Raw genomic sequence first — 18,370 nt, forward strand, 5'->3', positions numbered from 1 at the left:
CACTACTATCAGTTGGTCCACAACAAGTACGCGCAAATGTGTAATTTTTTTAACGACTACAGAAAATGAATCAAAATGGACAGACGTCAATTGAGTGGTTTTGCAAAAAGAAAGTTAAAGAAAGACAAGGACGCTAGACGTTTAGCTACAATTCACAATGTTCCAGTGATCGAAAGTTTTTTTCTGTGAAAGTTTTTTCGAGTGAAGAATGAGCTCAGGGCGACAATGACACAGAAGCGATTGACTGCACTGTCCCTGTTTACCATTGAAGTTAAAGTTAAAACATTACCGTCTACAGCCGCGAGAGGGCGCTCTATGCTGCTCCGTGCTCCTGTAGTCTACATTGAAAACATAGGGCGCCCTCTCGCGGCTGTAGACGGTAATGTTTTCTCTTGGCTCTTGGTTCTTAATAAATGCGACTTATAGTCCAGTGCGACTTATATATGTTTTTTTCCTTGTCATGACGTATTTTTGGACTGATGCGATTTATACTTAGGTGCTACTTATTTAGAGAGAGGGGGGGGGGGGGCTTCTGAGGTATAGTGCCCAGGGGCACCACACTGTCTTAACACGGCCCTGGTCACAGCATATGCAGCAAATGACTGGAATGGCTGATAACAGAGTCATACGGCATGCATTTGAACAGGTGAATCTTAGTTAGGACACACACTGTAAGGACGTATTTGTGGCATTATGACACAAGTGCTTGAACTTCATGTGCAATTCATAATGATTCATCAATGGATAGAAACCATTTTAAGGAAATTCATGATTTCACTGAGGTTTTGAGATTTCCTATAATAACATAATAGTTCCATGGTAGATTTGTGTTTATGCGTCAAAATCCAGGTTCTCTTAAAGAATCTCATTTAATCATCTTAATGAAACACAAAAGACGATATTCTCAAATATGTCTTTCTGTTTTTGTCCATTTTGGAGCTTTTATTTTATGGACATGAACAGTTTAAAGCTTCTCCAAAATATATATATTTTTGTATTCTAGAGAAGAAAAGACAAGTTTGGAATAACATGAGGGTCAGTCAAACTTTTACTCTTTGACTAGTTTATTTATCATGTCTTTAATCTGTACGTACATCCATCACAACAGCATTCTCAAACTTTTTTTTTCTGAAAGTCATGAACATTTCAACCACATTGCCATCTATTTTGTGGTTCATATTTTTTTCTCTGTGTTTATTTTCAGTCCAACACAAGTCATAATAAAGTTATTTGCCAAGAGAATAAATAATATTCACATACTAAGAGTGAATATAATAGTAAATCATGCAATTTACTTTTTTTTTAAATTGCAGCACAATACTTCAGACCACCAAATGAGACCTCAATGACATGACAAGCCAACTAGGAACTAGAAATATCCACATCAAATCTTGGGTGTCACATATTTCTCAATATCCTTAATTCACCATGATTCCCACACATACTTCTAATTTTAAGTATGAGTTAGACTATTTGTCAGACAAAACAGATATCCATCCTGAATGCTAAAAGAATTAAAAATAAAGTTACAAACTCATGTTTGTTTGTTGATGTCTGGAACATCATTGCATTGCTATGGAAGCAGTCAAGTGAGGGATCAGCAGCTCTGCACATTAGCAAGAGAAGTATGTCAAAACTGCACAGTGGGAAATCAGTGTGTGTATATTCGTCTGTCTGCCTGGGAACAGAATAATAAAAGTCTTGCCTAAAAATAGAAGTAAAAAAGTAATAGAGATTGAACTAACTAATAAACTAATACCATGGCAACACTTAGACTTGCCACACAGAGTCTGCAAAGCAGTGGAAACCACATCTGCTGAAACCAAGGCAATCTCAAAACACTGAAAGGAAAAAAAAAATCTATCTAAAGACAATCTTTTATACTTGAGAAATACTGAACCAATCCATTAAAACCTGTGGCTGTAAATGCCTGGTGGTGGTTCCTTTTTGGAAAACTGTATGTTCCTTTCTTTCAGATTTCATGCATTTACATGTACCTCGAGATCCCCTGCTTTTTCCATTGTTAGATGATTCCAGTCTCCAGTTGAATATTCATCAGAAAAGGACTTTATCAGCTGCAAGTACTGCTGCCAAAAAGACTATTTTGAAATTATGGATCGAACCATCCACTTCCATAACTTTCACTTGGCTATCATACTTCAGAGACATTGTCTTGCTGGAAGGTACCACTGCCAGGCTCAACGGTGCAAAGGACAACACTATTCGGAGTTGGACATATGTTGCTGAGATGTTGCTAGATAGGATGAAAAGTTGACATCCCTACTATGCTTCACTGATTTTTTTAGTGCTTTTATTTTTCTTCCTCTTTCTCTGTATAAGTGGACAGCTTCATGGCATCTGTTTGTACATAGTTCTTTTGAACTTTAACTTGTGATTTATTTCTGAAAGTGAAATTAATTTGTATAAAAATGTTGATCACAAAAAAAAAAAAAATCTGTAATGTGGAAAAAGAACTGAAATCTCAAGAAATTAGAAAATGAAATATTTGAAATGAAGCAAACATTCTACAGTTAATAACCTTTTTTATTTATCTGTTTAATTTTTGCATTGTACTATTACAAATGACATTTTATACATGTCTCTAATGCATTATTTTTATTATTGATTCTTATCACAGTCATACAAATTACTGTAAAAATACTGTAAATAATTGTTTTGTGATGTTTTTTATTCAAAACAAATTTTAAATAACTAAAAATGTTACCATGATGTATAAGTACAATAACATTTAGATATTAATCGTTTTTTCATGTTACAGCAATAAGACTAAATTTATTGGGGTTGGAGAGAGGGGTCAGTGTTAAACTGTTCTTAAAATGTCAAATACAAAGAATCAAAGGGTTATAATAGTAGACTTTTTTTATTTTAAATTAATATCAAATGTGACCTTGAGACTCCTTCACGAGATTGTCATTTAACATCATGAGGCTTAGATTGAAATTTTCAGTCAGTTAATGACTTTGCAGTGAGTGTGTGGGAGAGAAACTGCTGGGAACCAGTTTGTGCCCCTGGAGCTGTTTAGCTTTGCTATTTGATGCAGCAACATCTTTAAATGTTCCTGGAAATAATCTGCTAAACACACCAGAGATGGAAAAACGAAGATACAAGTGCCAATATTAACTCCCCAAATGTGTTATCTTTCTCCTCTATACATCCGTTTTTCAACACAACTCACCTTGTATCAATAACACCTGTTTTTGATATCGTTCAGAGGGCAGCTGAAATATGCCACTTTCAGGCCAACATAATCAAACAGACGGTTCACCCGTTGAAGAGTCGAAAAAACTGAAAGGGTTGGGAATACTGGCATGGTGTGAAACACTGCTAGCAGATACCAAAGATACCTCAGGGTAATTAATGGAATGGTCTGCAGGATTTGATGATTCACTTAAGAATGCTCAACACTCGTAAATCACATGGAGGGAAAATCGTGGATATGAATTATTTTTGCAGTTGATATTTTTTTGCAAAGGTTACAGTAGGTATGTTAGGTCTAGAAAGAGTAGACTCAACAGGAATTCAAACAACCCTTTGTGTTTGTGTGTGCACATTCTTGTCTGGATATTTGGAGATTCCTTCAATTTCCACTTATAGCGCTCAAAGAGAGCCAAGTGAATTTTATCGAGTGTTTGTATGTCTGAGTGAATGCACATACCGTATTTTCCGGACTATAAGTCGCACTTTTTTCATAGTTTGGCTGGTCCTGTGACTTATAGTCAGGTGCGACTTATTTATCAAAATTAATTTGACATGAACTGAGAGAAATGAACCAAGAGAAAACATTACCGTCTACAGCCACCAGAGGGCGCACTATGCCTCTCACTGCTCCTGTAGTCTACACTGAGCAGCATAGAGCACCCTCTCGCGGCTGTAGACGGTAATGTTTTCTCTTGGTTCTTGGTTCTAAATAAATGTGACTTATAGTCCAGTGCGACTTATATATGTTTTTTTCCTCGTCATGACGTATTTTTGGACTGATGCGACTTATACTCAGGTGCGACTTATAGTACGAGAAATACGGTACATGAGATTCACTGTGTATATGTGGTAACCATAGACTGTATAAAAACATGGACGTAGTGTCCGTGACGTCACCCGTAGACTCCTGAAGAGAGTTTTTGAAACCAAAAGTGTGTAGAGCGGGCCGTCGCCATCTTGGCAGCGTGTCACCGCGCGACTCTCCCGGACAATCAAAAATGGGCAAAAAGGCGGGAGCTAGTTGCTGTAGCCACACCCACCTAGCACGATGGCAGTGTCAGCAGCGGAAATCCACCTGTCACTCAAGTGGCTACGCCCTTAATTATGCAGAACTTTAAGTCTTAATATAATTTAAACGGATGAGTTATAAAAAAATTCACCCCCCTCACAGTTGTCATGAAGGGCAAAATTAGCTATTTAGACCAAAAGCATTTTTGGAACCAGGCTGTAAACATGTTTTTTCCTGCTGTAAAGTTGGGCATTTTAACATGGGATGTCTATGGGACTGACTCCCTTTTGCAGCCAGCCTCAGGCGGCCAGTCGATGAATTGCAGTTTTAGTCACTTCCTTATTGGCCTCACGAGAGAGAGCGGGAGGTTGGCGCTCGGTGGTAACCAGCTTGTGATTGATCGAGAAGTTCAGTTTCCGTCTGACCCTACACTGGCTGGTCTGTATTCAGAGCTGGGGGCTCTCTGACAGGCTCATGCATCATCACAGAGCTGCTTCTGTTTGTTTGCTTCTGATGAGCCCTGTGCCCAATGTGTACAGAGCATCCCGACTTTTTCCACTGCCAGTGCTGTGCAAAAAGACATTCCTCAAATGACGTCTGTTCAGAATGCTTTATTTCATTTCAAAACTGCCTCATTGATCGCAATCATTTTTGAGCCAAGGTACACTTCTGGAGTCAAGCTGCCTTGAGTAGTCTGAATAAGTTAGATTTTGTGCCGTCAGTTGTTCATTATTTGAAAAGTATTACAGTATATCTATACTGAAGATCTAGATTCACTACAATTGGTAACTATAGCTGCGTCCGAAGTCGCATACTGTCTATAGTAATTTGGGTTGAAACTTACTTCAGATCCTTAAAAAAGATTTGGTTTTATAATAGTATTAAATGTGAGACCTATGTATGACATTCATATGTGTAATGTTGTCACTATCATGTGATCAGTGTCAGTTGTGTTGCTTCACTGCCATTCACAACCTCTCTTGTGTGGGATAGTACAGTCGTGGCCAAAAGCTATGAGAATTACATAAATATTAGTTTTCAAACGGTTTACTGCTAAACTGCTTTTAGGTCTTTGTTTCAGTTGTTTCCGTGATGTACTGAAATATAATTACTAGCACTTCATACGTTTCAAAGGCTTTTATCGACAATTACATGACATTTATGCCAAGAGTCAGTATTTGCAGTGTTGGCCCTTCTTTTTCAGGACCTCTGCAATTCGACTGGGCATGCTCTCAATCAACTTCTGGGCCAAATCCTGACTGATAGCAACCCATTCTTTAATTATCACTTCTTGGAGTTTGTCAGAATTAGTGGGTTTTTGTTTGTCCACCCGCCTCTTGAGGATTGACCACAAGTTCTCAATGGGATTAAGATCTGGGGAGTTTCCAGGCCATGGACCCAAAATTTCAACATTCTGGTCCCCGAGCCACTTAGTTATCACTTTTGCCTTATGGCACGGTGCTCCATCGTGCTGGAAAATGCATTGTTCTTCACAAACTGTTGTTGGATTGTTGGAAGAAGTTGCTGTTGGAGGGTGTTTTGGTACCATTATTTATTCATGGCTGTGTTTTTGGGCATAATTGTGAGTGAGCCCACTCCCTTGGATGAAAAGCAACCCCACACATGAATGGTGTCAGGATGCTTTACTGTTGGCATGACACAGGACTGATGGTAGCGCTCACCTTTTCTTCTCCGGACAAGCCTTTTTCCAGATGCCCCAAACAATCGGAAAGGGGCTTCATCGGAGAATATGACTTTGCCCCAGTCCTCAGCAGTCCATTCACTATACTTTCTGCAGAAGATCAATCTGTCCCTGATGGTTTTTTTGGAGAGAAGTGGCTTCTTTGCTGCCCTTCTTGACAACAGGCCATCTTCCAAAAGTCTTGGCCTCACTGTGCGTGCAGATGTGCTCACACCTGCCTGCTGCCATTCCTGAGCAAGCTCTGCACTGGTGGCACTCCGATCCCGCAGCTGAATCCTCTTTAGGAGACGATCCTGGCGCTTGCTGGACTTTCTTGGACGCCCTGAAGCCTTCTTTACAAGAATTGAACCTCTTTCCTTGAAGTTCTTGATGATCCTATAAATTGTTGATTTAGGTGCAATCTTAGTAGCCACAATATCCTTGCCTGTGAAGCCATTTTTATGCAACGCAATGATGGCTGCACGCGTTTCTTTGCAGGTCACCATGGTTAACAATGGAAGAACAATGATTTCAAGCATCACCCTCCTTTTAACATGTCAAGACCATTCTAACCCAATCAGTCTGACATAATGATCTCCAGCCTTGTGCTCGTCAACATTCTCACCTGAGTTAACAAGACGATTACTGAAATGATCTCAGCAGGTCCTTTAATGACAGCAATGAAATGCAGTGGAAAGGTTTTTTTGGGATTAAGTTAATTTTCATGGCAAAGAAGGACTATGCAATTCATCTGATCACTCTTCATAACATTCTGGAGTATGTGCAAATTGCTATTATAAAAACTTAAGCAGCAACTTTTCCAATTTTCAATATTTATGTAATTCTCAAAACGTCTGGCCACGACTGTAGTGTCCATTGAATCCTCCAGAATCTTGGCAGAAGTGGTAGGTCATGGGAAGGGTCGTGTCAATTTGAAACATGGCAGACACACTAACACATATTAACATATCTATAATTTATATAGAGAGATAAGTAAGTAGAAACCATGTCTCCAATAAATGGTAAAAAGTTAAACACTTTCCAGGTTTGCTTAACAAAAACGTTTTTTTTTTTTTTTTTGATACCATAGGCTAAATAAGTGATGGAAATGAATAATTTTCATCCTTTTGAATTGTCCACAATATAATTATTTTGTCTTGCTTCCTCAATGTGTGACATGAATGATAACGGATTTCCAACTCAGGGTACAAGCTTTCCACGTGCACTTAAAGGCAGCCTGTCAGAAAGATCGTATTTAAAAATTGATTTCACAAGAAGAACCTTAAAGTCATAATTATAAGTGGGAAATGAGTTGTTGGGGGCATAACAATAAGAACAATAACAATAAGAAAAAAATGTTAGAAGCAGTGAATGCAGCACCTGTGGTTGAGGTTATTTGAAATGTGTGTGTGTGTGTGTGTGTGTGTGTGTCTTCATTTACAATAACACTGCTAAGTTTCAAAATACTAAGCCTGTACAAATGATGCCTTAAAAAAAAGAAAAACTAAAACTCTAAACTAATTCAGATCTACTGTAAAGTATATTCTAATCTGAACATTTTTTATCACAGACAATGTGGAAATGTTCTTTGCAAACAGAGACAGAACATTTCACATAAGATTTGCACCTTTCTAAGCATAACTTAGAAGCAGAGTTTGGACCTCTTCCTTCGTTCAGGCCTTTAGCTTTGGTTTCCTGTAGCCTTTCTCATCTACATTGCTACTACTCTGTGTAGGTTCTAGATTTAAAAACTTCATGAATGTGTAAAGTAAGTGTCCATTGGATATGAACATCAGAATCTTGGCAGAAGTAATAGGACACCAAAAAATGGCATGATTGACCAGCTGTGTAATACCATAGATTAAAGTAGTCTGGAAAGCTTTCATGTGGAGAGATGTTTGTTCAAGATATTTACTGCATATTCATAACCACATAATGTGAATCAACTGTGTCTTCGCATGGTGTTTTCTGTCCCCTGTATTGCAGCATGTGGCCCCTTAACCTCATAAATAGGTCAGAAGTTCAAACAGGTGAAGGTGGTGATCTCAACAGGTGTGTGTCAATGAGGTTCATTCAGACATTCACTTCTCCTGTTATTCATTCAGGTTGAGTTCCTTCACTCTGTCAAAATGGAGGTGTTGACAGCCGTTGGGAGAGCAAAACCACCCTCCTCACTCCTCCACTGCCCAAACTTTCAACAGCACAACTGTCCTCTGTGAAAGACAAGATCTCCAGGTGTGCAGTAGATATGAGGTGTAATATAAGATGCATGGATGAAGATTAGGTCCCTGCTTAAGGGAGGATTAGAGGCGAGGCTGAGGTAACTGTTGATGGCAGCTTGCAACCAATGTTTTGGTTCTGTTCTTGGAAGTTTAAAATATGTTATGACAGTGAGAAACTCGGACTGCATAACACTTTTCATCTTGCAAAAACCTGGATCAATCAATGTAATTAATAATAGAAAAATGTAAACAGTCCATAATAGAGCGCTTGGCAGCTAGTATGCAATCGTGTTGATGTAGCAAATATGCAAAGACAATAGATTTAGTTAGATAGTGCCATTCTATACTTATTTTAGTAGTCACCCATAAGTTTTGATTCATTTTATTAGCCCCATGATATGTGCTGTGTCTACAGGCTTCTCCAAGCAAGCAGTTGTCTCTTTAATGCCATTTCTAGTTTGTATAAAAGTACACAAAAAGGTCAAATTAAATTCACAAAAAGACCACTCATGAAAACACTTTTTCCCACATGGAAACGGTGACTCAGGATGCATGAAAGAAAGCAGATTTTCATAACATAATTTTTTACAAAAATTACAATCTTTTAAAAGGCTCCATGGATAGAGTTTTCATGTATTTTGATGGATTAGAGACTGTGAGAGAGTCTATTAGAGAGAATGAAAGCAATCTTTAAACAGATAAAACGGAAACAGCTGGCCGAGAAAAAAACACAATAAAGAGTGTCTAGTTATGCAATATATTACAAATGCAAATATGTAATACAAATCATTTTTGACAAGTTCACATATCCATTCCCGAGTGTGCTGGAAGTAAAAAGATTTGTCCAAAATGGGAACAGGTTGAATGCATTTTGCCATTGAATGCCATTTTAATGACTTAATTATTTTGACTTGCAAACAGGTGTGAAGGCCAATCAGAATGCTGCTATTCATTGTATATATGAAAGTAAATATTAAAATAACAGGAAGCAAGTGCGAGATTAATGATATTTAATGAAGACAATGATACAGACAGTACTTGAGACACAAACAACGCTGGGAGGAATACACAGTCCAAGATGGTGGTGATGAGTGACGAATCCGGAAGGCGAAGGTGAGTAGGCAGCAGGAGAGGGTGACACAGGAACTGCGGGGAAGCGAATCGAAGGTAAGTGGTGTTGCTTGGTGGTGGGTTGTGTAGAGTGGACGGGATTCCAGGGAGAGACGGACATCCAACGCAGAAACACACAAGAAAGCAAAGCATAGGTCATAAACATGAAACAACGCTCTCACGAACACAAGACGCTACACAAGTCAATATCTAGGGATGAGTAATGAGTGACAGCTGTTGCTGATGACAATTAAATCTGTACTATCTGCAGCCAGTGAACATAAAATAAGAGCACTGCAATCTCTTAGAAAATGTATATAAAACTGAGATATATTCCAATACAAATGAGCCAATTTATTCCTTCAACATAAGCCTTTGGGTGACCTCTAGAGCAAGACAAATGTCCAGACAATGACGGGAGTATTTATGTGTTCTTTTGGTTGTGGCCTTTCCTGAGAACATCTATTGGAGTGGGCTGCTTGATGGACTTTCCTGTTTCGATTCAATCTTTCTTGGTTGAACCTTGAAGGGAAATGAATGAGACTGGGAAACTCAGACTTCCTATCCTTCCTTAGCAACTGTAACCTGTGGAAGCATGTGAATACGAGTCATAATAATAATTGATGGCCTTTATGGTGGAAAGGTTGTAAATCTGACACGTACAACTCATAGGAACATATTTTTCAAAAAATTGTTTGAGGAGTTGATTTTTAAATGCATTTAAATGATTGATCTACAGTTCAGACCTTAAGTTCAGCTTAACCATTCTTGTCATCAACTTTTATTTTCTTGTTGGAAATTTCCATTTAATTAAAGCATCAATTTAGAGGTGTGAAATCCTGACTTTTGTCTACATCTGACCAAGCCTATACTATACAGTCACCTATTTATATTAGTCATCTGAATTAGTGGGACAAAAAATAAATTATATAAAAAATTAATAAAAATAATGAAGTCATTCTCAACTGGTTAAAAGCAACGGCAACAATCACACATCACCCTTTAAATTTCACTGCACAAAAAACACCCTGCATTAAGTTAGAAATTACAGCTGAATAGTTGAGAAACATCTTTCACTTTTGAATTCTTATGAAGTCCAGTGAAACATTATGGTGTGGTCTTAAAAAATGTCTTAAATGGAAACAGAATGGCCCAAATCCTGCATTATTTCAAGCAGAAAATTGATAATCATAAATGCTGTAGTCATGAACATAACTGGGGAAAAAACTGAATCAATATCTTAAAGTTGTTTAACACACTAAAGCAGGTGTGCTGTATTCTATACATGACATTTTTTCATATAAATAACATGGAAATCTAAATAGTCTCCAGGTCACATAATGTAGTTCAGTTGATTACAATTAATAAAATAATGAAAGAGACAGCTGCTTTGGAGGTGACGCAGTGACTTTGCTTTAATTATTGTGAAAGGAAAGCTAAAGTGAATTTTCTGCATTTTCCTGTCAAATTCTGCATTTTCAATCTGCATTTTCCTGTCAAATTCATGGGACTCCTACACTGAAGGCCAGAAAAATAAATAATTAATTTTACTAATTAATTAACAATTATTCCTACAATAGAGAGGGTCTTAATTATAAGAGAGAGAAAAGGAGTGATCTTCACACTGCTGCTATTAAAAAAAACAACAACAGCAAACTGTCAGTAATAGTATTATTAGTGACACCTGGTGTTGCTATCATACACTACCACCATTATACCAAAATTACATCCACATCCACGTTATCAGTCTTAAATGCTATTCAGGTGTAAAGATGTGTAGAAATATTAGTCCTTATCTAATGATTTCCCATTATAAAGAGAGCTGGCATTAATGAAAAAAAAATATGATTTGTGGAATTTAGAAGACAAAACTTTGATCTCATTTGAGATTGACTCTGAACATTGTCAAATGTGATGGCCTTTGTTAGATCGAATTAGATTCCTGTTATTAAGTCTGGTTTATCCTAATTAATCAAAACTTAGTTCACAAGCTAGTGTAGCAAACTGCAGCCAGACGAAGTCTTATTCAGAGCTAAAGATGTCATTAAAAACGTGAGCATTTGAATGACATCATTGGCAAAGGGTGAAGACAACAATGAAACTTGAAACAATCTCTATAAAAAGATAACATGGTGTTAAATGTTAATTGCTTTGTGAGCTAACATATGACGCTAACCTCAACCCATTTGATGAGCATCAAAGAAATCAGGGAAAAAAGTCATGGAAAGTCTTTGCCATTTACCACAAGTGAGGTTGACACAATTGTATGGCAAACTTTAAAGGGTGATGAAGATTCAAAAAAGCCACGCCCACAAACAGTTATCTTTTATGGGTTTGTTCATTATGGAAAAATCTACATGAAATTTGTTATAAATCCTTAATTATTTCAGGGGGGCCACACATGGAGACGAGACAATTATGCTTCATACAGTTATTTATTTTTCTTTTTTTAAATCTGTTTAAAGCCTCAACATTAATTAGCCTATACTAATATTAATAATAACAGTTTTCCACCATGTGAAAATAAATAGGCTATATAGATTAGACACTTTAGGCAAATGCTTCAAAACCTTTTGAAATAGGCCTATTAAAGTTTTTCCCATTATTTGCTTATATGGTCCAGCAAAGCAGTGAAATGATGTTTCACATTCATAATCACGCAAGCAATACTCTCAAACATTTGAAACATAATGCTTTAAATAGAGATGATCTCAGAAAATTAACAAACGCGCTTGCGAGACCATGAAATTACTACAATATACATTCCGTGTAAACTGAGCAGTTGCACTGTATTGGTACGTGACCACTGCACATGCTTCCCACTAATAATAAACACATTATTCATGTGGACTGGTTTCGCGATAAGATGAACAAGAGGGCGTATTGTAAAGAAAAAAAGAAAGAAAGAAAACGTTCAGTTTGTAAAAAAGGTTTAGCTATATGGGTTTATACTACTTCACACGATCTGAGATGCAGATAAATTAAATTGCCATCAAATGCCGCTGAGTGGCCCAAAAACAACAGCCCACAAGCCGACAAATATCAAACACTGAAACAGCACTGAAATAGGTTTTCCCCATTTTACTTTGATAAACCTTTATTTCACACTGAAAACCCCACGCGCAATTCTTCATAACTTACTAGAAAAATAAATATAAAACCCAGAAGACAATAAACATGTTTGTTCTTTGTTTTAGATGATAAGTTTTCAGTTTATGACTAAAATAAGACTAGGTCCATTGTGATTTTTCTTCTGTTGCTAAGATTACACAGGACTAAAACTGCCACCAGGATGTGAACCGTCATAATAATTGTATTGTTATAGACATTATAAAAAAAGCGGCTTTGAAATTCACATTTGAGGTATTCTGTGTAATTTATATTACAGGTCAAACGTGAAAGTGCGCAACCATGCGCACCAATCTGGCGTAAATATTTCAGGTTTGCCTACAAATTGACGTCATAACTGAGCGGCTATTGGTTGGTTAGAGGTGAAAGGTCAAAGCCTGGGTTTGGATGATCAAGCGGGTTGCGGTCTAGTAAAGCACACATTAACTTTTGTTCGCATTCGCTTGTTCTGTATGCAGCTGACTTGCTGATAAATAAGCTAACGCATATTTACGGTAACGAAATTCGATATTTAACACAGTTCAATCGTTTTGTATTGTAACTTAGTTGGTGTAAGTTAGGCGGCTAAGCTAACAAAAAGTTTTCGCGGTAGTTCAGAGAGACATCTGATCACGCATGTTTATCAACCCAAATCGGTTAATATAAAATAAAAATATTACATTGTCGTGTTTCATCTCTTATAAGTGTGTATACGGTGTAATGGCTGAGAGACCAGAGGACCTCAATCTTCCCAATGCTGTCATCACGCGCATTATAAAGGAGGCAGTAAGTGTCACCACAGCTGGTTATTTTATCCATAGAGACGAAAGCCTTATGTAAATTGTCTCTTTCAGTCACTGTTGTCTATTATATTGTGTTTATTATACAAGGTAACTTGTTTTCCTCGTGTTTAGTTGCCAGACGGAGTTAACGTGTCCAAGGAAGCGAGAAGAGCGATATCTCAAGCAGCCAGTATTTTCGTTCTCTATGCAACATCCTGGTTAGTAAGACGTTTCGTTTCATTTCGTATGAGAAATTCTGTTCTGGCAACCTACCCAAATGTAATCTCTGTTGTGTTGACACCAGCGCAAATAATTTTGCTTTGAAAGCAAAAAGGAAGACTCTGAACGCCGGAGATGTGATGTCCGCTGTGGAGGAGATGGAGTTTGAGCGCTTCTTACAACCACTGAGGGAAGCTCTTGAAGGTAAATATTATATGAAACACAGGAGTTCTGGTCCAGAGATCTATGAATTCATGAAAGCATCTGATTAATGTGTATGTTTTGTGCTGACATTATGCTTTTTTAAATCAGCTTACAAGAAAGGTCAGAAAGGCAAGAAGGAGGCAACTGAGCAAAAACGTAAGGATAAGGAGAAGAAAATCACAGATGAGAATGACAAGAGTAGAGATGAAGAGGAGGATGAGCAGGAGGGAGAGAATGAAGAGGAGGAAGATGATGTGGAGAATTGAGAGGAAACAAGACTATTTAATTGTTCAATCCGTCCTGGTTTCCATCAACTATGGCAAATGGCAGTTTCCACATTAATAGTGGGACAAAGACAAGACTATGGTTCTGAATGTGTATTACTTCATGAAATTGAGCAGCTGTGCAAAAATAACTGTGGCAACATTCCTGCAGAGAGCTCATTTGAATACAGTATGGTATATTTCAAGAGAAACTGTACAATGTCTCTTCCAAATTCACTTTAATCAGTTTGATACAACACGTAGTGGCTATAGGATTGAAGCAAATAAATGGTACTGTTCCCTGGTCAAGAAATGGGGGCGAAGGGTGAAAGATGTTGATTTAGGATGAGAAATAAAATGTGGGCAGCTTAAAGTACTCACTTCATAATGTTCAGCCGTTATTAAACTTTTTATACTACGCTAGTTTTTTCCCCTTCTGGTTTTAAATGTCAGGCTCTTTTTTTTTCCCCAGGGCAACAACTCCTACTCAAGCTTACATGGTTTTGTACAACTCAGGAATATTTGATTAGATGCAAGCTATTTTTTTTTAAATAAATAGCTTTAATGGTTTGTGTCATCAGTTTATATTCTTGGGGTCTTAAGTTGAATGCTCGTGTTTCCAAAAGATGGTAACAACTAAATAGTTACATACACTTCTAGAACCAATGAAGTTCTGCCGGTCTCTATGCAGAGGTTCTCTATACAGTCTTCGACGTGTCCTCTAGTATTTTTGCTGTTATCACAGTGCTGCTGGTTTACAATCTTTAGCAGAAATTGGGAATGCATAAAGACTTATTTTTCCAAAATAAGTTATGAATTCTGTTTACACCTTGATATGCGTTTGATATTTTAATTAAGCCACCTGTTTGAGAAGCAGTGAAAGAAAACACATGGACTTTTGTCATTTGAACAGTTTTATTTTTTTGTCTTGAGTCCACTTCTTACTCCTGGAGAAAAAAGAAAAAAATTAAAACCAGTTACTGAAAGACAAAATATTTGTCTCCAAAGCATAATGGGACTTAATACTTACAGCTGGGCATTCAATTTTGCCACTGTTGATGTCATCAATGACATCATGGGGAGGACGACCATCAATGGTGCAGCCTACAGACTGAGCTGTGCCAAGAATCTCTTTAATGGTACCTGAGAAACAGACGAAAAATTGGTTTGTACGATGATCTAAATCAATATAACTCAAATCATACACTGTTATAATACATGTTCCAGGCTTTTTGGCACAGGTTTAACCACTGAGTTTGAGTATTCCTGCTTCCTAGAACTGGGTTATTATTAGCCTCCTCTGGACAGTACACAGTCCCTTTTACAGACTAGCACAGTGGCGGGAGGCTGATCGATTAATATTGCTGCCAGATGCATAAATTCTTAAAATACATACCACTAAGTTCCCTGGCAATAGATCGTGGCCTCATGACACGGGCAATGTTCATGATCTCATCGAAAGTAACACTTCCAGAGTGCTTAACTACAAAAGAAAAGGGAAACATGATACAAACATCAGGACATCTAGAATACACTAGTCACAAACTAATAGCATGTACATTACCTTTCAGAAGTTTGGGATTGATGAGATTTTTAGTGTTATAAGCAGAAGTCTTTCTTGCTAAAAACTTCACATTTTGCTTTGAAAAACAAAGCATCCTGGCTGAATTAAGTCTTACTGAAACATTAAGGATCTTAAGTTTCAATCAAACTTATTAGCAGTTGTTTGCATAAATTTCTCTTCGTGTAAGGCACGGTCCATTTTTTCTGTTAATGTGCTATTTGGTTTCAAAACTTCTGTAAAATTTATAGTTTTCAAAATGGTCACTTTCGATGAATCGAATGCATCCTGGCGGAATTAAATTAATTCTTACTCACCACAAACTTCTGAATGACAGTGTGCATCATACAACATTTTGGCCAACAAGAAAAGCAACAGAACTTGTTCCAGTCCTTTCGGCACAGAGTCAGCCATTAAGTTGGTCGGCCCTGTTTCCTAGAGCTGGGTCACTATAAGCCTTCCCTTGGCAGTACACAGTCTATTTTACAAACAAGCACAGTGGCGGGAGGCTTATGGGGAATAAACATATAAGACCAGAAAACACAAAGACATGATTCCTCCAATACAGAGTACGAAGGTGGGGCAGAAAGCTACTTACTGTTCTTGACCTTCTTCCTGTCACGAGGAGGTTCCTTCAGCGCCTTGATGATGAGGGCAGAGGCTGATGGGACCACCTCAATCTGAAACCACAACAAAACCTGTAAGCATCTAAAGGCTACATGAACTCAAGGGCCAATATAGGGGTGGAAACACTTCAAGGGCTTACCGCTGCTTGTCTGTTCTGGATGGTCAGCTTCACAGTGATTCGCAGGCCCTTCCAGTCACCGGTGGCCTTTGCGATGTCATCACCCACCTTTTTAGGGGACTGAGGGAAAGAACAGAAAATTAAATGACAATACAGCATGGAACAGAGTCAATGTGCTGTGACACAAGCGGTTTGTTCCAGGCCTTTCGGCGCAGAGAGTTAGCCATTAGGTTGGGGCCGCCCCGCTTCCAAAAGCCGGGTCACTATTAGCCTCCACTGGATTGTTCAAAGTCACTTTTACAGACTAGGACGGTGGCGGGGGGCTTATTTTTGATAAATAAGATCAAACAATACAGACTAAGATGGCTATACTTACAAGACCCAAAGGTCCGATTTTGGGGGCCAGCGAGGAAGTGGCACCAACCTCTCCACCTGTGCATCTCATGAACACTGGAAAAAGAACAATCAAAAAGTTACTTTTACTAGAATTACTACAATTTAACCACAGAACCAGTGGATGCTGTAAGATTGGGGGGGGGGGGGGGGGGGCACCATTCATTTAAACTGACCTGAATGCATCATTCTTGGAGGGTCAGTTAAAAGTTCCTTTGCAAATAACTCAAATGACTAATAGTCATACATGGATAATGCAAAAAAGGCAGACCTGTGCAGCATTACAGCAAATCTATTCTGTACAGCATGTTCTTGTTGGGGTTGAGATTAAAACCCTTTTATAGCACACATGCTATTGTGCTTCAAGAACAGCATGCAGAGATGCACCACCAAACAGAAATCACACATAGGGTTCGAAGACTTTGGCGAGGTGGAAAGCTAATGGAATCCTGTCATAATTTACTGTATAACGCACAATGTCACAATTTGTTTTCAGCCTCGATAGTACATTAAAACGTAGAACTGCTCTGAGAAAGTCCCTTCATGAGCATTTTCCCAGTATTTTCAGGGTAAAATTTTGTATATATATATATATATATATATATATACACACACGTATTAAAAAAAGATATAACTTCGGTTTAACATGAAATTGTGACTGATACACATTTTACTGAACGATAGCACTAATACTGATGCAACTAAAACATTTATGAAATATTTACCAGATTTTTTTTTTTTAATCAGAAACCGATTAAGCCAAAAAACGTAAATACAAAACAGTATTTCTGGGGGAGGGGTGTACACTTAACAAATCAATTAGTTATAGATGCTTTTGATTACTACAATAATGGAAATATTAAAATGCAATAAAAAAAAATTCAGGTTTTGGGAAAATAAACGAGTTTGAGGAAATAAAGTTTCACAGGGTCTTTATTTTGTAAAACTTAATTATTTGTTAAATTTAAAATTGTTAAAGTTTAAGTTTCATGATTCCAATTAATTAGACACGCTTTTATGATAAAATTGAACCATTATAACGGTTTGAAAAAATTAAACGGGAGGAAAAGTAAAACTGACTTCATGGGGCCCTACATTTCACTAGACGGAAGGATAAAAGGGTTCATTACTCTGTTCCCAACCTAACCCTAAGATATGCACTATTACTAGAACCGTAATTTTTGTAAGAAACTTCCAAAACGTTGCAACTCCCCTAAAGTTTAACTAGTTTAAATATCTAACTTACATAGTCTGGATGGATAACAGCAAGATGATACACTGCAAATGGTACTCTGACGTTGCCGGTCACTTTTGCTCGCTTTTTGTGGTAAAACATTTAAAAATATCCACACATATATACACACACATACTTCCTGAGTGTTACCGGTATATTATACATTCAAACCGTTAAACCTAATCGTTCAAAGCGCCTCGTGCAAGGATAAACTGCAGACAGTAACGTTATCCCCAAATATACTACAGAAAGCGTTCCAAATCCACGCCTCTAGGTTAAACTACATGTTATTGTATGTACACATTCAGTTTAAAATGATTAAACTAAACTACACGTTAATTCCTTGTAGGTTCACCTTTCTACTCGTTTACTAGTCCCTGCGCGCAGACAAGGCCGCTCAGACCTAACGTTAATCTGAAACCCGTAAAAACGGTTACCGTATTCCAAACATACCGACTTTAATCTCGTTGGGATCGAATTTAGGAGGCATGGTATATCAGATGAAGTTGAGCTCAGTTCGATTAGAATTGGTGAGGGTGTCGGATGAACCCGGATTCGGGACGACCGAAAACTGTTGCACCTTCACCACGACAGCGAAAATGGAAAAGGCAGATAAAGCG

At 37.8% G+C, this 18,370-nt stretch overlaps 2 protein-coding genes and 3 non-coding genes across 5 annotated transcripts; 1 reads left to right on the top strand and 4 right to left on the bottom strand.

Annotated features, from left to right (window-relative positions):
- Positions 1 to 12,730: 12,730 nt before the first annotated feature.
- Positions 12,731 to 14,119, top strand: LOC132139642 (DNA polymerase epsilon subunit 3-like). Its single transcript, XM_059548147.1, has 5 exons — positions 12,731 to 12,864; positions 13,055 to 13,135; positions 13,264 to 13,349; positions 13,436 to 13,554; positions 13,663 to 14,119. Exons 2-5 carry the CDS (start codon positions 13,070 to 13,072, stop codon positions 13,818 to 13,820), a joined length of 429 nt encoding a protein of 142 aa, XP_059404130.1. The 5' UTR covers positions 12,731 to 12,864; positions 13,055 to 13,069; the 3' UTR covers positions 13,821 to 14,119.
- Positions 14,120 to 14,713: 594 nt separating this feature from the next.
- On the bottom strand, positions 14,714 to 18,367 carry LOC132139641 (large ribosomal subunit protein uL11-like). The gene is made up of 7 exons (XM_059548146.1): positions 18,204 to 18,367; positions 16,500 to 16,573; positions 16,145 to 16,243; positions 15,977 to 16,058; positions 15,214 to 15,300; positions 14,848 to 14,960; positions 14,714 to 14,764 (listed from the first exon to the last, which is right to left on the bottom strand). Exons 1-7 carry the CDS (start codon positions 18,238 to 18,240, stop codon positions 14,759 to 14,761), a joined length of 498 nt encoding a protein of 165 aa, XP_059404129.1. The 5' UTR covers positions 18,241 to 18,367; the 3' UTR covers positions 14,714 to 14,758.
- LOC132140136 (small nucleolar RNA SNORA65) lies at positions 15,034 to 15,161 on the bottom strand. Its single transcript, XR_009433728.1, has one exon. It is a non-coding gene; the product is annotated as a small nucleolar RNA SNORA65 (small nucleolar RNA).
- On the bottom strand, positions 15,758 to 15,884 carry LOC132140135 (small nucleolar RNA SNORA65). The gene has a single exon (XR_009433727.1). It is a non-coding gene; the product is annotated as a small nucleolar RNA SNORA65 (small nucleolar RNA).
- On the bottom strand, positions 16,314 to 16,443 carry LOC132140137 (small nucleolar RNA SNORA65). The gene has a single exon (XR_009433729.1). It is a non-coding gene; the product is annotated as a small nucleolar RNA SNORA65 (small nucleolar RNA).
- Positions 18,368 to 18,370: the final 3 nt, after the last annotated feature.

This window comes from Carassius carassius, chromosome 4 (assembly GCF_963082965.1).
Source record: "Carassius carassius chromosome 4, fCarCar2.1, whole genome shotgun sequence".
Lineage (NCBI taxonomy): Eukaryota > Metazoa > Chordata > Actinopteri > Cypriniformes > Cyprinidae > Carassius > Carassius carassius.

What these genes read in the sequence shown, in the direction of transcription:
- LOC132139642 (XM_059548147.1), top strand. Translation starts at nt 13,070, where the DNA reads ATGGCTGAGAGACCAGAGGACCTCAATCTTCCCAATGCTGTCATCACG. An exon ending in GTTCTCTATGCAACATCCTG is followed by an intron (nt 13,350 to 13,435) that starts GTTAGTAAGACG and finishes TGTTGACACCAG; the next exon opens with CGCAAATAATTTTGCTTTGA. An exon ending in ACTGAGGGAAGCTCTTGAAG is followed by an intron (nt 13,555 to 13,662) that starts GTAAATATTATA and finishes TTTTTAAATCAG; the next exon opens with CTTACAAGAAAGGTCAGAAA.
- LOC132139641 (XM_059548146.1), bottom strand. Translation starts at nt 18,240, where the DNA reads ATGCCTCCTAAATTCGATCCCAACGAGATTAAAGTCG. An exon ending in TCCCAACGAGATTAAAGTCG is followed by an intron (nt 16,574 to 18,203) that starts GTATGTTTGGAA and finishes TTCTTTTTCCAG; the next exon opens with TGTTCATGAGATGCACAGGT. An exon ending in AAATCGGACCTTTGGGTCTT is followed by an intron (nt 16,244 to 16,499) that starts GTAAGTATAGCC and finishes TCTTTCCCTCAG; the next exon opens with TCCCCTAAAAAGGTGGGTGA.